The sequence below is a fragment of the Xiphophorus couchianus genome, chromosome 15, assembly GCF_001444195.1.
Source record: "Xiphophorus couchianus chromosome 15, X_couchianus-1.0, whole genome shotgun sequence".
In the NCBI taxonomy this organism is placed as follows: Eukaryota; Metazoa; Chordata; class Actinopteri; order Cyprinodontiformes; family Poeciliidae; genus Xiphophorus; species Xiphophorus couchianus.
In genome coordinates, this window is record NC_040242.1 from 11,185,930 (window position 1) to 11,199,043 (window position 13,114).

General features: G+C 39.8%; 1 protein-coding gene across 4 annotated transcripts in view; it reads right to left on the minus strand.

The window, feature by feature from the left end:
* The window catches only part of nhsl1b (NHS-like 1b), a 98,545-nt gene that overhangs the window by 58,392 nt on the left and 27,039 nt on the right, over positions 1 to 13,114 (minus strand). Inside the window, exon 1 of one of the 4 annotated variants that reach the window (XM_028040668.1) lies at positions 1,838 to 3,180. The exons of the other annotated variants lie outside the window; for them this stretch is intronic. Within the exon in view, the coding sequence (XP_027896469.1) occupies positions 1,838 to 2,078 (241 nt within the window). The 5' untranslated portion in view covers positions 2,079 to 3,180. Of the gene's footprint in view, positions 1 to 1,837; positions 3,181 to 13,114 lie in introns of those variants that run through there. 4 annotated transcript variants of the gene reach the window in all.

The following is a 13,114-nucleotide window of genomic DNA, read 5'->3' on the forward strand; positions in this document are numbered from 1 at the left end:
TCTGGCTGGTAAAAAAAAAAAAGAAAATCAAGCCTGGTCTTAGTAAGGAATAAATATAATTTTTTAGTGTCCTCAACATTTGTAGCTTGCCAGTACAACAAACTTATAGTGGTAAAACCGAGGATTTAGTAAAAAAAAAAAAAAAAAAAAGAGTTATAGCTTTCTGGGGAAATACATGTGCAGTAAACATGGATGATGTAAACAGACTGCATATCAAACAATTATGCAGGAAAATATTTATTTGGATCTAAAGACCCTTTAGATAATTAAAAATATTCAGGTATAGAGAAATCATATTAAAAGCAGCACATTAGAGCAATGGGCAAGCAATGGAAATTCCAGTAACATTGCCAAGCAATCCATGTTCAAGAAACTTTAAACAATGTGTTATTTTTGCAACACATTGTTTGTCTGACAAACTGTTTGAAGAGGTTGGAATAGTATGAGCCCAATGAGCCGTCAGTTTAATGTTTTATGATAAAAAAACATCTAATATAAGGGACAATTTAAGCTTCACCAGGGTGCTGCTCTTTGACTTATAGAAGCATTTCAAGCCCTCAAATTATTCAAGTTATGTGCATCTCAGAGCTGTTTTAGGAAATGGGCATGTTCAAACACAACACAGAAAACTGAGACGTGCAATAAACAACAACAGTGGCGACAAGCTTCACATTCCTGTCAGGGAACTTATTTGTAGATTAAAATGCTCTCATTTGTTCAGAGTGACAGATTAAAAATATGATACAATTTGTAGTAGCTGTCAAATTCAACAGAGACAGTAGTCTAAGCAAGGACGAAGTTAAATCAGAGTGTTTCAGCACTATTCAGTACTAATCCACAAAAGAGAAGATGCATGATACTGGAATTACAAGAACACGATTAGGCAAGATTTTAGCATTCTTGAGAGAAATTGAAGAATCATAATTTTTTTGTTCACATTTTTCAAAGTATTTGTAGTCAGTGCCCAATGATTCAATCCAGGTTTGAGTAGTCCATGTATGAACACTTTCTTGGTTGTCTAATTCTGAGGTGAACCACATCTAATACCACATCTAAAAAAAATACTGAAAATGTTCTCTTTTGTTTTCCCAAAAAACTAAAGTTATAAAGTATCAATAGCTGTGACATAAGGAAAGCTTGTTCAGTGTAGAATGAAGACCATTGCAAGACCAGTGGATCTTATTAAACCATTAGGTGACTTATTATGGAGCAGCATTAGTGCATTTTCCATGAAGGTTTCAAGAAAAAGCTACAGTTACAACCACTGTCCTATAACTCTCAGTGACAGCTGACTGATGTATAAACCAAGATACGATCAGTGTATAACTGGACTAATCCCAGGCATAACACCCAAGAATCTCTATGAGAACTAGAAATTACATTTTCACATCAGCCAAGATGGCCAAATAGGAAGCATAAATTCATCCATTTAGTTCACTTGTTCACAATACTCAGCCATCCAAAGATGACACACACCCTCTGCCTGACACCAATCTCTGAGTAGTACCAGGCTGTGATACAACCATTTACATGACGTCACCTTCTTCCGGTCAGACAAGTCTTTATTTATCAATCGCACACACGCACATGCACAGAGCCTTCTTTCACCGCCAACTCAATGTCGACCCTCTAAACCAAACAGAGCTCCCACTCACTCGCCATAGCAACAAGGAAGTGCAGGTTGTAAATACACAGAGAAAGAGGCAATAAGCAGACAGATTTATTTCTAGATTTACTTTTCCATATAAATAAAATGATTGAATCATTGGTCTTAGAGGGAAAGAGAATGATTGAGTGGGCATTTCTTTTGTTTTTTATGTTCTTTCTTCATTCTCACCTATTTTGTGTTGAGGTCTGTACACCCAGTTGTCATCGTCCTCAGCCTCGTCTTTTTGAGGCATGTGAAGATGAGTGCGTGAGCGCGAGCGGCGGTTGGGAACCAGATGGAGATCGCTTTGACTGTGGAAGAAGCGTCTCCCCTGGTGGGAGAGGGGCGACATGTTGAGCCAACTGAGAGCCCGCGAAAGCCCTGCCGGCTTTTCCTTGTGGAATGAAGCGGATCGCCGGTCTCCTCTCATCTTTGCTCGGAGAAGCAAGTTTAGGAGGAGGTCAGATGAAATAGTTTAAGATAATTAGCCTCCTTAGTCACTAATCCAGTGGTTGAATGTCTGTTTTAGGAGTAACTCCAAATATTAAGGGAAAGCAATCCAAATCCACACACATTCCAATCAGATTCCACATTGAGGAGTAAATTAGTTTCAGGAGGAACTTCATCCATAAGCCAAGTATTTTGTCCGACTCCACATCACGACTTCTCGGCAGCTCCCAACTTTCGACCTCGTTCATATCATCCTCCTTTCACAAACTGAAATTCTTTCTTCAAATCATCTTTCCACATCTCTTCCGTTTCTTTTTGCTTTACGTCTTTGGGCATGATTCCAAAACCCAAGGGAGTAATTAGGCAATCCAGTTAGCTGGAAAAAACATCCACCCCTCTATGCAGGCTTTCCATAAAAAAAAAAAAAAGGGTGGGGAGAGAGATTTCCAAACTTCAAGAAGATAATGTTCAATCACAGCGAATTGGCAGTTGTAATTTACAACCACGCATGTTTTCCAGTGCTTTTATCTCACGTCGCTGGAGCTCATCAGGTGACACACAACCCGTCAGTGCAGCGGCAGACGAAGAGGTTAAGAAGTGTCAGTCTCCCTGGGTCTATTCCCAGCCGGATGAAGGTATTTGCATGCTCACATGAGAGCAAAAACACAGTCACATATCTTATCCTCCTGCCAAATAAAGATCTCTCGTCTTCTCCCGATTCTTCTTGTTTTCCATTCCAGTATTGTAGATGCTGGTAATGGAGAAAAAGGTAAACCAAGCAGGGGAAGGTTCTTTACAAAAAAAGCAAAATAAAGAAGAGAATTAGAAAATGCTCCAGGCGTTGGTAGCCACCAAGTTCAGGAAGACTAATCAGCTGATCAGCGCCTGAGATAAGGTGTATCAGGAAGGCTGCACCTGCTGCACACCCAAAAAAAACTGACGGTTTTAAAAAGAAAGCTCAGTCTGCTGAGGATTCCCAGAACTTTCTGCTTCTGGAGAGAGCAGGCTGCAAGTGTATGACTGTGAGGAGCTGCCGAGAGTACACCCAACCCTAAAACACACTAAACTGAAATACGAGTCAGCCCTTCCCTTCTTCCTTATTTCCTGCCTTTCTGTTTTTCTGCGATCCCTGATCTCCGCCCTTCTCCTTCATCTGATAGCCAGCATGGCAACCACTCCCCACACCCTCCTTTGCACCTTGTTTTACCCCTTCTACCTTTTCTGTTTACTCTCCGTGTTATTCATGCTCTCCAGACTCCTGCTTCCCTAATAAACCTGCATTTCGCCGCAGGACAAAAAACCCCATAAAAGCTTTCCATAGCTGGTATGCACTGCATGTTAAAGGCATGCAAAAAAGTGTCTTATAGTTCACAGGATATTTTGGTAGCTGGCTTCAGCTCCCTAACATGAAGGGAGCCACTGGAATAGGAGGGTAGTTTAAAAATCAGCCAAATACTAACAAATTTTTGTAAACAAAAAAACAAAAAAACACTTGTCAAACACACAAAGTCACACATAGACCTTCAGGAACAACAGCTCCTACGATATTTATTAGAGAGGTGGAGTTTTCCCACCCAATTGTGAATGCAGAACAGGCATGTGACCACTAAGGTGTGACAGTAGGTTGTTTGTTCAAAAACCAGTAGACTGTCAGTTTCACAATCTTAAGTAAACTCAACCATAAAAAGGTTAGTGGATTACTTGTTGTTGTAAAATAATCTGCATCTTTAAGACACTATGTTCCATTTAGGGATGGATCGGTTACTTTACTGAAAGCTGATTCCTCATTCTGTGTAGTCATGTAGTGTAAACCAACACTCCAGAACTCGTTGCTCATTCAGGATCCTCACATTAATTTTTTTCTTCACTTTAAATCAGAAAATAAATAAATATAGCTGCGTTGCTAAGTTCTCAAATGGTAACCATCAGGAACAAATACCATATTAATATATGGTGACAGATATGGCTGTTTTTAAAGACCTTTGTTCAGAGTGATGACACATGAGGCCACAGTCTTTTAATATTTAACCAGGACTATTTTCTATTGAGCGGAGATGGAGGGATCAGTTTGGCGTTGACAGACTAATAACTAGCAGGCCATTATGTTGATGAGGAAATTAACTGGTTCAAACATGCAGGCAATAGACAGGGTACCCTCAACACCATGGGTGCAAAAAAAAGTGCAATTTCTTTCAAAGCCAAACAACCCCCTAGAGAACCAGAAAGCTGAGCAGGTCAGCATCCTAGTTCAACCCCCTACTTCATTTTTATTTCATGAAACGTACAAGCAGTGCCAATAATCAATACAAAAATCGATACCAACGGCTGGATCTTTACGCAATGCACATCCGGTCAATACTGGGTTGGCCTTAATGCTCAAGTACAGAAACACAATAAATATGTTGTCAAAGAGACAAATGTCTGACTGTCACCATTTGTCACTTTGCTGTTGTGGCTTAAAATAAAGCAGTTTGCAAATTATCTAGCAAAAGCTTTCACATCGTTTGAACTTTCTCACATTTTTCTATATACTTTAGTGTCTTTTATTGGGCTTTTGTGAAGACTGACATGAATTTGTATTCATCCCTTTTTAAGCGCATACCCCCAAATAAGGGCGAGATTCGACTAGGTGAGAGTTAATCAGAGAAGCAGCCAAGAGGCCTGTGTCAAATGTGAGGAACTAGAACCACAGAACGAGATCCCGGAAAAATGGACTGACATCTCCCTCTGGGATTAATAAAGTATTCATTCATTCATCAGCTTCCTCTGTAGGATAGCTGGAGTTAGTCTTGTAAATAAAGGTAACCAGCTCTGTCACCTTAGGGAAGTTGAGAAGCATTCTGGGCATGCTCTGGCTTGCCCCACTGGGAGGAGACCCCAGGACAGACTCAGAACTTTCAGGAGGAACTTGATGTTCCTTCTGGGCTGGGAACACCGTAGGATCCCGAAGAATGAGCTGAAGAGTGTTGCCAGGATGGGGAGCTGTTTGGCACAATAAGTATAGGAAGTTGTCCATCAATGAAGGTTCCACACAGCTGTCCTGGGGTCCACTCCTGGTCTGGTCCATTTACTTCATATCTTCCCTCTTCTCTCTTTCATCCCTGGCTTGTCTGCTAAACTGTCTAATAAAGGTATTTTTTTAAACTAGAGAGACCTCTGGGTAACTTCCAACATAAATTAATTGGGAGATAATCCTCTAATTCCAGTGAGGATAAAAAGAAAATGTTTAGCACATAATTGAAAAAAACCTAGGAAACTTTCAAGTTTTTTGGTTTCATCCGTCTACATTTCTGAAAAACTACTCCTATATAATGTTGTTGCTTCATTCCTGCTCCACAGGAGAAGATGTAAAGAATCACATGCTGCCGCTCTGTGTGCAGTAAAAAATAAGAATAATATTTTTAAAAAATCATCCCAGTATAGTGAGACTTTTAAAAAGACCTCTGACCGTGCAAGTTACCGTAAAGGGAGTATGCGTGTTCAACTAAATGCTGTCTGGTTATTTCAGACGGGAGTGTGATTATATCAGCACAGAAAGTTAGCTGTGGTTACCCATGAGATGACACATGCCTTAAACATGTACAAGATAAACTCCAAGGATTTCTTTCTGGGTCTTACCTCCATTATATCATAAGAAAGGAGACAGGTTAATCTGAATTACTGGATAATTAAAGAAATTAAAGGATATCTAAAGATTAGCAGGAGCCGAAGAAATGCAATGCAGCTTTTTTCCTGCAAACAGCAAAAACCTATTATTTGATGACTTTAAGACAATTATTGTAATTTGCAAAAAAAAATACAATAATTCAGATTCACTTCTGAATTCACTGATTATCTGGATTACACAAAAAAAATCCTGTAATTTTAGCCAACATAAAAGCAGCCCTACTAAACTGACTAAATTACATATTGAGTTAAATAAACACCCCAAAGATCAAATATATCAGCTACTCCATACATTCCACTTCTGCACGACACAAATGGCGACATACAGTATGAGTGCTATCTGGTTGCAAGGTAACTCAATCCAACACAAGAGCAACCGCTGACACTAAAGACACCCTGATCAGACGCTCCTTTAAAGGATAAACATCACTTCCTGAGCTTTACGAGTGAAAAAACAGCCCACAGAAGTGCATCCACACGTCCACAATTGTCTCATCCAGATAGAAGCCCTGGCCAGGCGTCCCTGCCAAGTTTCAAATCCCGGCAAGTCGAGTTCGTCTCTCAGCAGCAGCACGTCTCCAGAGCCAGTTAAACACAGGGGTTCAGCTGCACCGCAGAGGAAACCTTTTATTACCCCTGAGCACCTCGCATTTACAGGGACGGTTACGTGGGAGTTTGCGCTGGTGCAAGGCTGTTTCTGTCCAAGACCGCATGTGGGAACAAACTCACAAAAGCAGAATGCGACAGAGTTGGTAAAATGATTTTATTTTTGCATTGTGGGTGCAGATTTTCACACTATTAACAAAATGCTCCCTGTAATACAACAAAATGAGAAGCTAGAAAGATCTGCCTTTAATTAAACGGCACAATTTATCCAGCCTTCGCTTACTCTGCCTGTATCTCAAGAAATCTATGCTCATGTTTTTGCACATTTGACAGCTTTTTTCCTGTAGACAACTCTACAGTAGGAAGCTGAGAAGAGCAACACAAAGAAAAAAATAAGTTAATCATAAATTGCTGCAACATGTAGTATGAAAACTGACTATGATTTATAAAAATAAAAAAAAACACTGCATGTTATGGATTATGCAGTTCTCTCATGGGTAGAACTTGTTTTGCAGGCTGTTGAGTAGTTATATTTACACCACATCACATTCGTGTAATTGATATGTTCAACACTACTCCTGTTTTTCTTGCATGTCATAAATTGCCACGTAGTAAACTGTTCTATAATCAGGTGAGATATTCCGCAACTTAAAGCCACCAGAGGCCCTGCAGGGCTTGTAGCTAAGCAACAACCCTCTGATGGCAGACAGGAGGGCTGCTCAGCTCTCTCGTCTTTCTCTCTCTCTATATAGACATATATAAAAGTAAGTAAAACTCATTAAGAAGGATGTTTGTTCAATTTAACCAGAAAAATATATATCTTAGGCTTACAATAGGGTTTCCATGGTATTACGAAACGAATCGAGCCCACAGCCTCACAGATCCTCTATCGTACTTATCAGTGGAAATGAGTTGTTTATTCACAGATTTTTTTATTAATTTAACACCAAACCCATCTGGACATTTGTTTCCAAAAAGCTCAAGATTTTTTTTTTTTATTGAGTTACAATTTATGAATGTGTAACAGAGATTATATAAGCACATTAAAGTGTGAGCCTCCAAACTTTAATCTGAATACTTTTTACATCCTTTATATGCAATTCCTGTTTCCAACCACATGGTGGCACTACTTGTTTAACTTTATTTGTCCCAAACTCTCTTGGGAAGTGACTTTAATAGTATATTACCTTAATGCAAAGTCAAATGGGCCATAAAATAAATGCAGATGTTGGTCTTTATTCATTTATTCATGTTGAGCACCACAGAATTAGGCTTCAGTTCATAAACAATGAAGACCTGGAGGGAATAAAGTTTGTGTATTTACAAGACCCTCTGTCTGAGTGTGTGTTGTGGGAAGATAGCAATCTATAGTGGGTGATAACGCAGTTATTTCAAACATTCAAGGCCTATCTATGGCCTCAGTGGAATAGCACTTTTAAAATCACACACACACTTAGGGACTTGCTGAGTTGTTAAATGATGACCACACTACTGGAAACACCAAGGTCAACAGGTGTCACCCAAGTTTGAAGAAATCCCTACTCCCTCTAGCCAAGTGCTTGAAATAGCTAAAATCCAGCGGTCAGACACTAGTCTCGCAAGAAAACAAATGTATATATTTATATGTGATATTATGTGGAGGTGTTTCACTGAAGCAGAGAATCCATGTATGTTAGTGGTGTGGTCATTTTTTCACAGAATCGAGAGGGTTGGGAAACAGATGGAACATGTTATTCTCCATTTAGATGTTGTACAAGTAAATAACTGTAATTCAACCTATTCAACAATGACAGCAGCCCACTGTCATTGGTGTTGCCAATAAAATTACAGTAACAAATAATATTCTTAATGAGAGCCCCACGTAAACTGTTTTTAAAATATAATTGGGTTTTTTTTTAAAAAACAAAAAAAAACAAAATGTTCTCACATTAGAACACAATGGAGAGAGGTCCTGCAGCTACAAACCTTTGACCTCTTACTTGTGACCCCAAAGTGCCAATAGACTCACAGCTGCTGCTCAGTATATGCTTAGAAGTGTGGCTGTGTGTATTTTAACAGTTATGCACTGAGGAGCTATGGATACTGGGCCATTTTATGTGTCTAAACACTCTTGTACTTCCTTTAAACAAAGACGTGTTTGTCTAAGACCTACATCTGAGAAGCAGCAAAGTGTTGGAAAAAGGCCTGGAAGCAGTTCAAATATATAGACTCTGTCCCAGGTAAAGGTTTGTTCATGATACTGTCCTCGAGTATATTCAGCCAAGTACTCTGACATGCAGGCCATCTGAACAAAAGACGAGACGACAGCTCTGAGGTTAGTCTTAAAAAGAACAGAAAGAAGTGGCGCTCCAGCTTATAGGACAAATGAACTCCGGTAATCCGAGAACACCCAGCAGGGCTGCGTCCAGTGGTTGAAGCAGAGAAAGGGCGCGGCCGGCTATGCATTCCTGATCAGTCATGCCTGAGCGGAGGGGCCAGTACAATGGACCTGTAGCCAGATGTGTTCTGCGTGGGCTTTGCACGTTCACATATATTGTATGTTTCTGGTTAAAGTCTGGCTATTTTAGGAAGAATATGGGACTGCAGTAATAACGATTAATATTTAGCATTTATAAACACACTGCCGTCATTTTTTCTAATCTCTTTGCACTTCTTTGTTATAGAGTACAAATGGAAGGTAACTTGCTTCCTCAAGCAACAACACTTGAATGCCAAGGCGGAGGTTTAAATCAAGCACGCAGCGCTTAAAAATGTTCGGCACTCTGACTTGTTTGAATGTGTCAAAGGAGTTCCTGTTTGTACTTATCATCTAAAGGATAACGTGTTTGTCATTGCTACAGTATTCACTTGGGCTTGTGCCATCCTACTGGGTCGTTGGACCTGTTTTAAACTTCACTCAGTGGAAAAAACAATCACAACAACTTCCTTGCTCATACATTACATGGTACAGGTGTACATAAGTGTAGACCTTGTATCTAAAAATGATTTTAAACTGTGATTTATAGATGAAAATATCTTAGAAGTGGAACTTATAAAATCAGCTCATTAGAAGGGCTGTGTAAGGCTTGACTGTATGCTAATGGGGGCATTTCAGCCATCTGATGAAGGTATCTTGGAACAGGGACAGTTTTAGATTATTTAAGGAGATAAAACACTAAAAAACTCTTGAAATTAAAAAAATAATAATAATAATATCAAGTCAAGAAAAAAATTGAAGGCAAAAGTCAATATGTGTAACTGAACTGGAAAAAAACAGAATCAGATACAGTAAACCTAATCATGACTCATCATTAGTTCAAAATTAGAAGGAAATACAGTGGAAACACCAACAGGTGTGCCATTACAGTCTATGGATAACTGGGTGAATGATAAGCTTGTTCATAAATCATGTGACTATTGGACAGGGAGAAAAATCTGGAACTTGGTTTCCTGTAACATTTAGATGCATCTTTGCTTCAATAAACCCAGATCAAATGATGAGGTCATTAGCAAGACTCTGTGGGACTAAGAAGGCAAATAATTCAGATGTTTTGGTCCAGGCGTACGTCTGCAGTACGAGTTTCCCGGGTCTTGAGGGTCTGGAGTTTGAGAACTGGAGACGGGCCAATTGAAAACAGATGCTACCAAGTCAAGCACTCATCGACACACTTTGATTTCTAAGTAGTTACAAAGTATGTCAATACATGTTTGCAGTTTGTTCAGGCTGTGTGAGAGAGCAAGACTTTCATCAAGTAACAGGAAGGCTAAACAGAGTAGTAAAGTTGCCCTGTTTTATCTTTTTCAGCATTCAATCGCAGTCTGTAATTTGATATTAATATCACAAAGGACTGTTTGGAATGCAGTTTTTGTCTGCCATTACATTACAAGTGTCAGGAATCCATATTTTGAATACATTTCTGCTGGATGCTCCATTGCAATGACAGGCAAGAGACAGAGGAGGAAAACTGAAAACTTAGGATTTATTGCAACAAATATCACTGCAGTGTGTAACAGTAGCATCATATATTTTTAATATCTTGCAGCCCTAATTGATCTCCAAGAACCGCCAACCAACAAAGCTGACCTATTAACTGTTTATGAGAAAGAATACATTTTATTGGTACAAGTTTATGTCTCAAAAAGGGCAAATGTTAAAAAACAACTATTAGCGGTGGAATAATGGTTCATGATTACATTTTTAATCATAAAAAATATTAAAGTTTTTAGGATGTTTTAGAAAACCAGAGTACATAGTGACCCGTTATGAAACCAAAGGACAAAATTGATCTATGTGTTTGCCACAGAGCTACTTTGGTTACAAAGCCATGGGATCTGTGGTTGCATTCCAATAATGCTGAACTTGTTATAGTGGTTATAAAATATAAACACTCATATTTCTGGCATTTCTTGAGAAGAGTCATTTGAAACAGAAAATCCCATCCCATAATATAATGTGTTTTTAATTCTTTTATTGAAAAAGTCAAATAAAGAGCTGAATTGTCTAATTAGTCAGTAACTATTTGAGGCACTAGCAGCTAGGTAAAAACAAAACATTTTTTCAAAACGTTTTTTTCTGTCTTTTTGGATCATGCTGTACTACTGCTGTTGCTGCACCCTGTCAGTCAGCTGCTTGTAAGAAAGCTTCTTAAAATATTTTAAAATACTTGTTGTCAGCACAGGCGGTCATGGGGTGCCCATGCTTGATCTATGGGTCAGTTAAATAGGCAGACCAGGGTTAAGGAAAAGTTCAGCTCATGTGCTGACAGCCAATTTGGCAACCCACCAGGAGTCAAATCTGGCAACATGCCCATCAAACCCCAGAGGAGCCTGCTTTCTGCTGTGTGTCTGACAGGCAGTTTGAGTCAAAGGGTGGGGGAAATACCAAGCACAACAAAAAAAAAAAAACCAAAAACCCTCTTAAACAGAAGGGAAAAGCACCGAAAGAACAATGAGGGAAAAGGTGTTTTGCAATCGGGACGTGAAGGCTAATATTTTCCAAGTGTTTTCATTTATAAAGCATTTTTAACAAGCATACAAGCAGTGAGAGGAAAACTAATAAAAGCCAGGATGCGTGAAGTAACAGAAGCAGAGGCTGCTGCTGCAAGTTTGTGTGGTCCTCATCAGCAAAACTCTACCAACAATTATTCTGTTGGTGTTAGCACAGACTTAGAAAGAGGGTAAGATTCATATGTGGTAATAATAAAATGCAGAACAGACAAAGAATAGAACAGAAAAAAAGAGATAAGGAGCGACAGAAGAGAATTATGCTGATTAGGCAGGCGGCAGGCCGACCGTTACAGAGACAAAAGGGGCTTGACTCAGTCTGGCTTTGTGCCGTCTACAGCTGGGAGCTGTCAAACAAACACACACACACACACCCCCACATGCAGAGTAAGTCTACCGTTACTCTAAACTCATTCCTCCTTATCTGGGTTCACATCAATACATCAACCATTCACAAACTTCACAAAGCTGGACTGAGATCAGCTTTAATTTACCAATAAGCTCACGTAAACATACAAGTTCAGGCTCATTCCTGTCTGCGGCCTCGCTCCACACTGCTGGCTGACTTTCCTCCTTCCCGATCCAAGAGGATCTTCCACAGCCAATCATCCTTAGAGGAGGACTTAAGGGCGCAGCTGAGATCAGATCCTGGATGTGCTGCCTGCCAGCCGTTACATGCTGGGATTATAAGGAGCATTACACACAAACTGCAGGTGTAATAGCAAGCAAACAAAGTAATGAAGGCAAAGAGGGAGTTCATATGATTAACAACGTTAAAAGCTGCAAAACGGGCCTCAATCCTCCCCTTTATGTCCGCCCTCAGTGTACGGTTCATCTAAGGTTGATTTTTTTATTCTTCTTTACAAAAATCTCCCTAAAACACCCCAAAAACAGATCAGGTTCAACATTTCCCCTCTTTCTGGACCTCTCTATTCCTCATTATATGCTTCCTTTGTTCCCACACAGTCTCTCAATTCGGGGGGAGGAACATAAACTCTCGGCCCACCTCGGACTCCGAGCCAAAGGCCACTGGTTGCGACCACCCGCCCACCCACAGCGCAGTCGGCGCAGCAGGGTTTTCCATGCGAGTCTCTGTGAGCGCGTTTCCTTGCAGCTGCCCTTCTTCACGCCCGACTGCATGCATGTACCTGTGCCGGCTTACAGGTGTGCATCTGTATCTGCCTACAGGCGTCTGTGTGTCTGGTTACGCAGTCCGCAGAGGAAAATCTGTGCAGTTGTTTGTTCAAGCTCTGCTCCCACCATAATAACAGCACGCACAGGTCGTCGTTACAGGCTGGACAAAAATCATTGTTTTACTTTAATAAAATAGTGGAGACTGAAATTACAGCCCTCTCAGATCGGCATTGTGTGTTTTTCATCGTATCTCAGGCGCCATCGGTTTGTTGGCCTCCTCCAGGGCACTTCACTGTTTTCAAATCAGCTCAGATTTCTGGGATTGTTGGGAAGAAAACATCTATTAGAGGTGGGTTGACATATCTGTTATTCATGGATAATCTTTGCTTGGAGGAGAAGATGAACAATGAAAGTCATCTTTCCACCTTAACTAAGATTTTGTTCCACTGAACCTAATTCAAAGTTGAATGTCTTTTTTATTATTAGTGAAAGCTATTTATGTGTTTTTCCAAATGTTATTCAAACTAATAACAGAGAAAAAGGTAAAATAGTTACCGCAGGTTACCTTATTAAAATAAGTGATGTTCCAATGGCAGATAAAAATCGGACAATTTTTTCCAAAATATT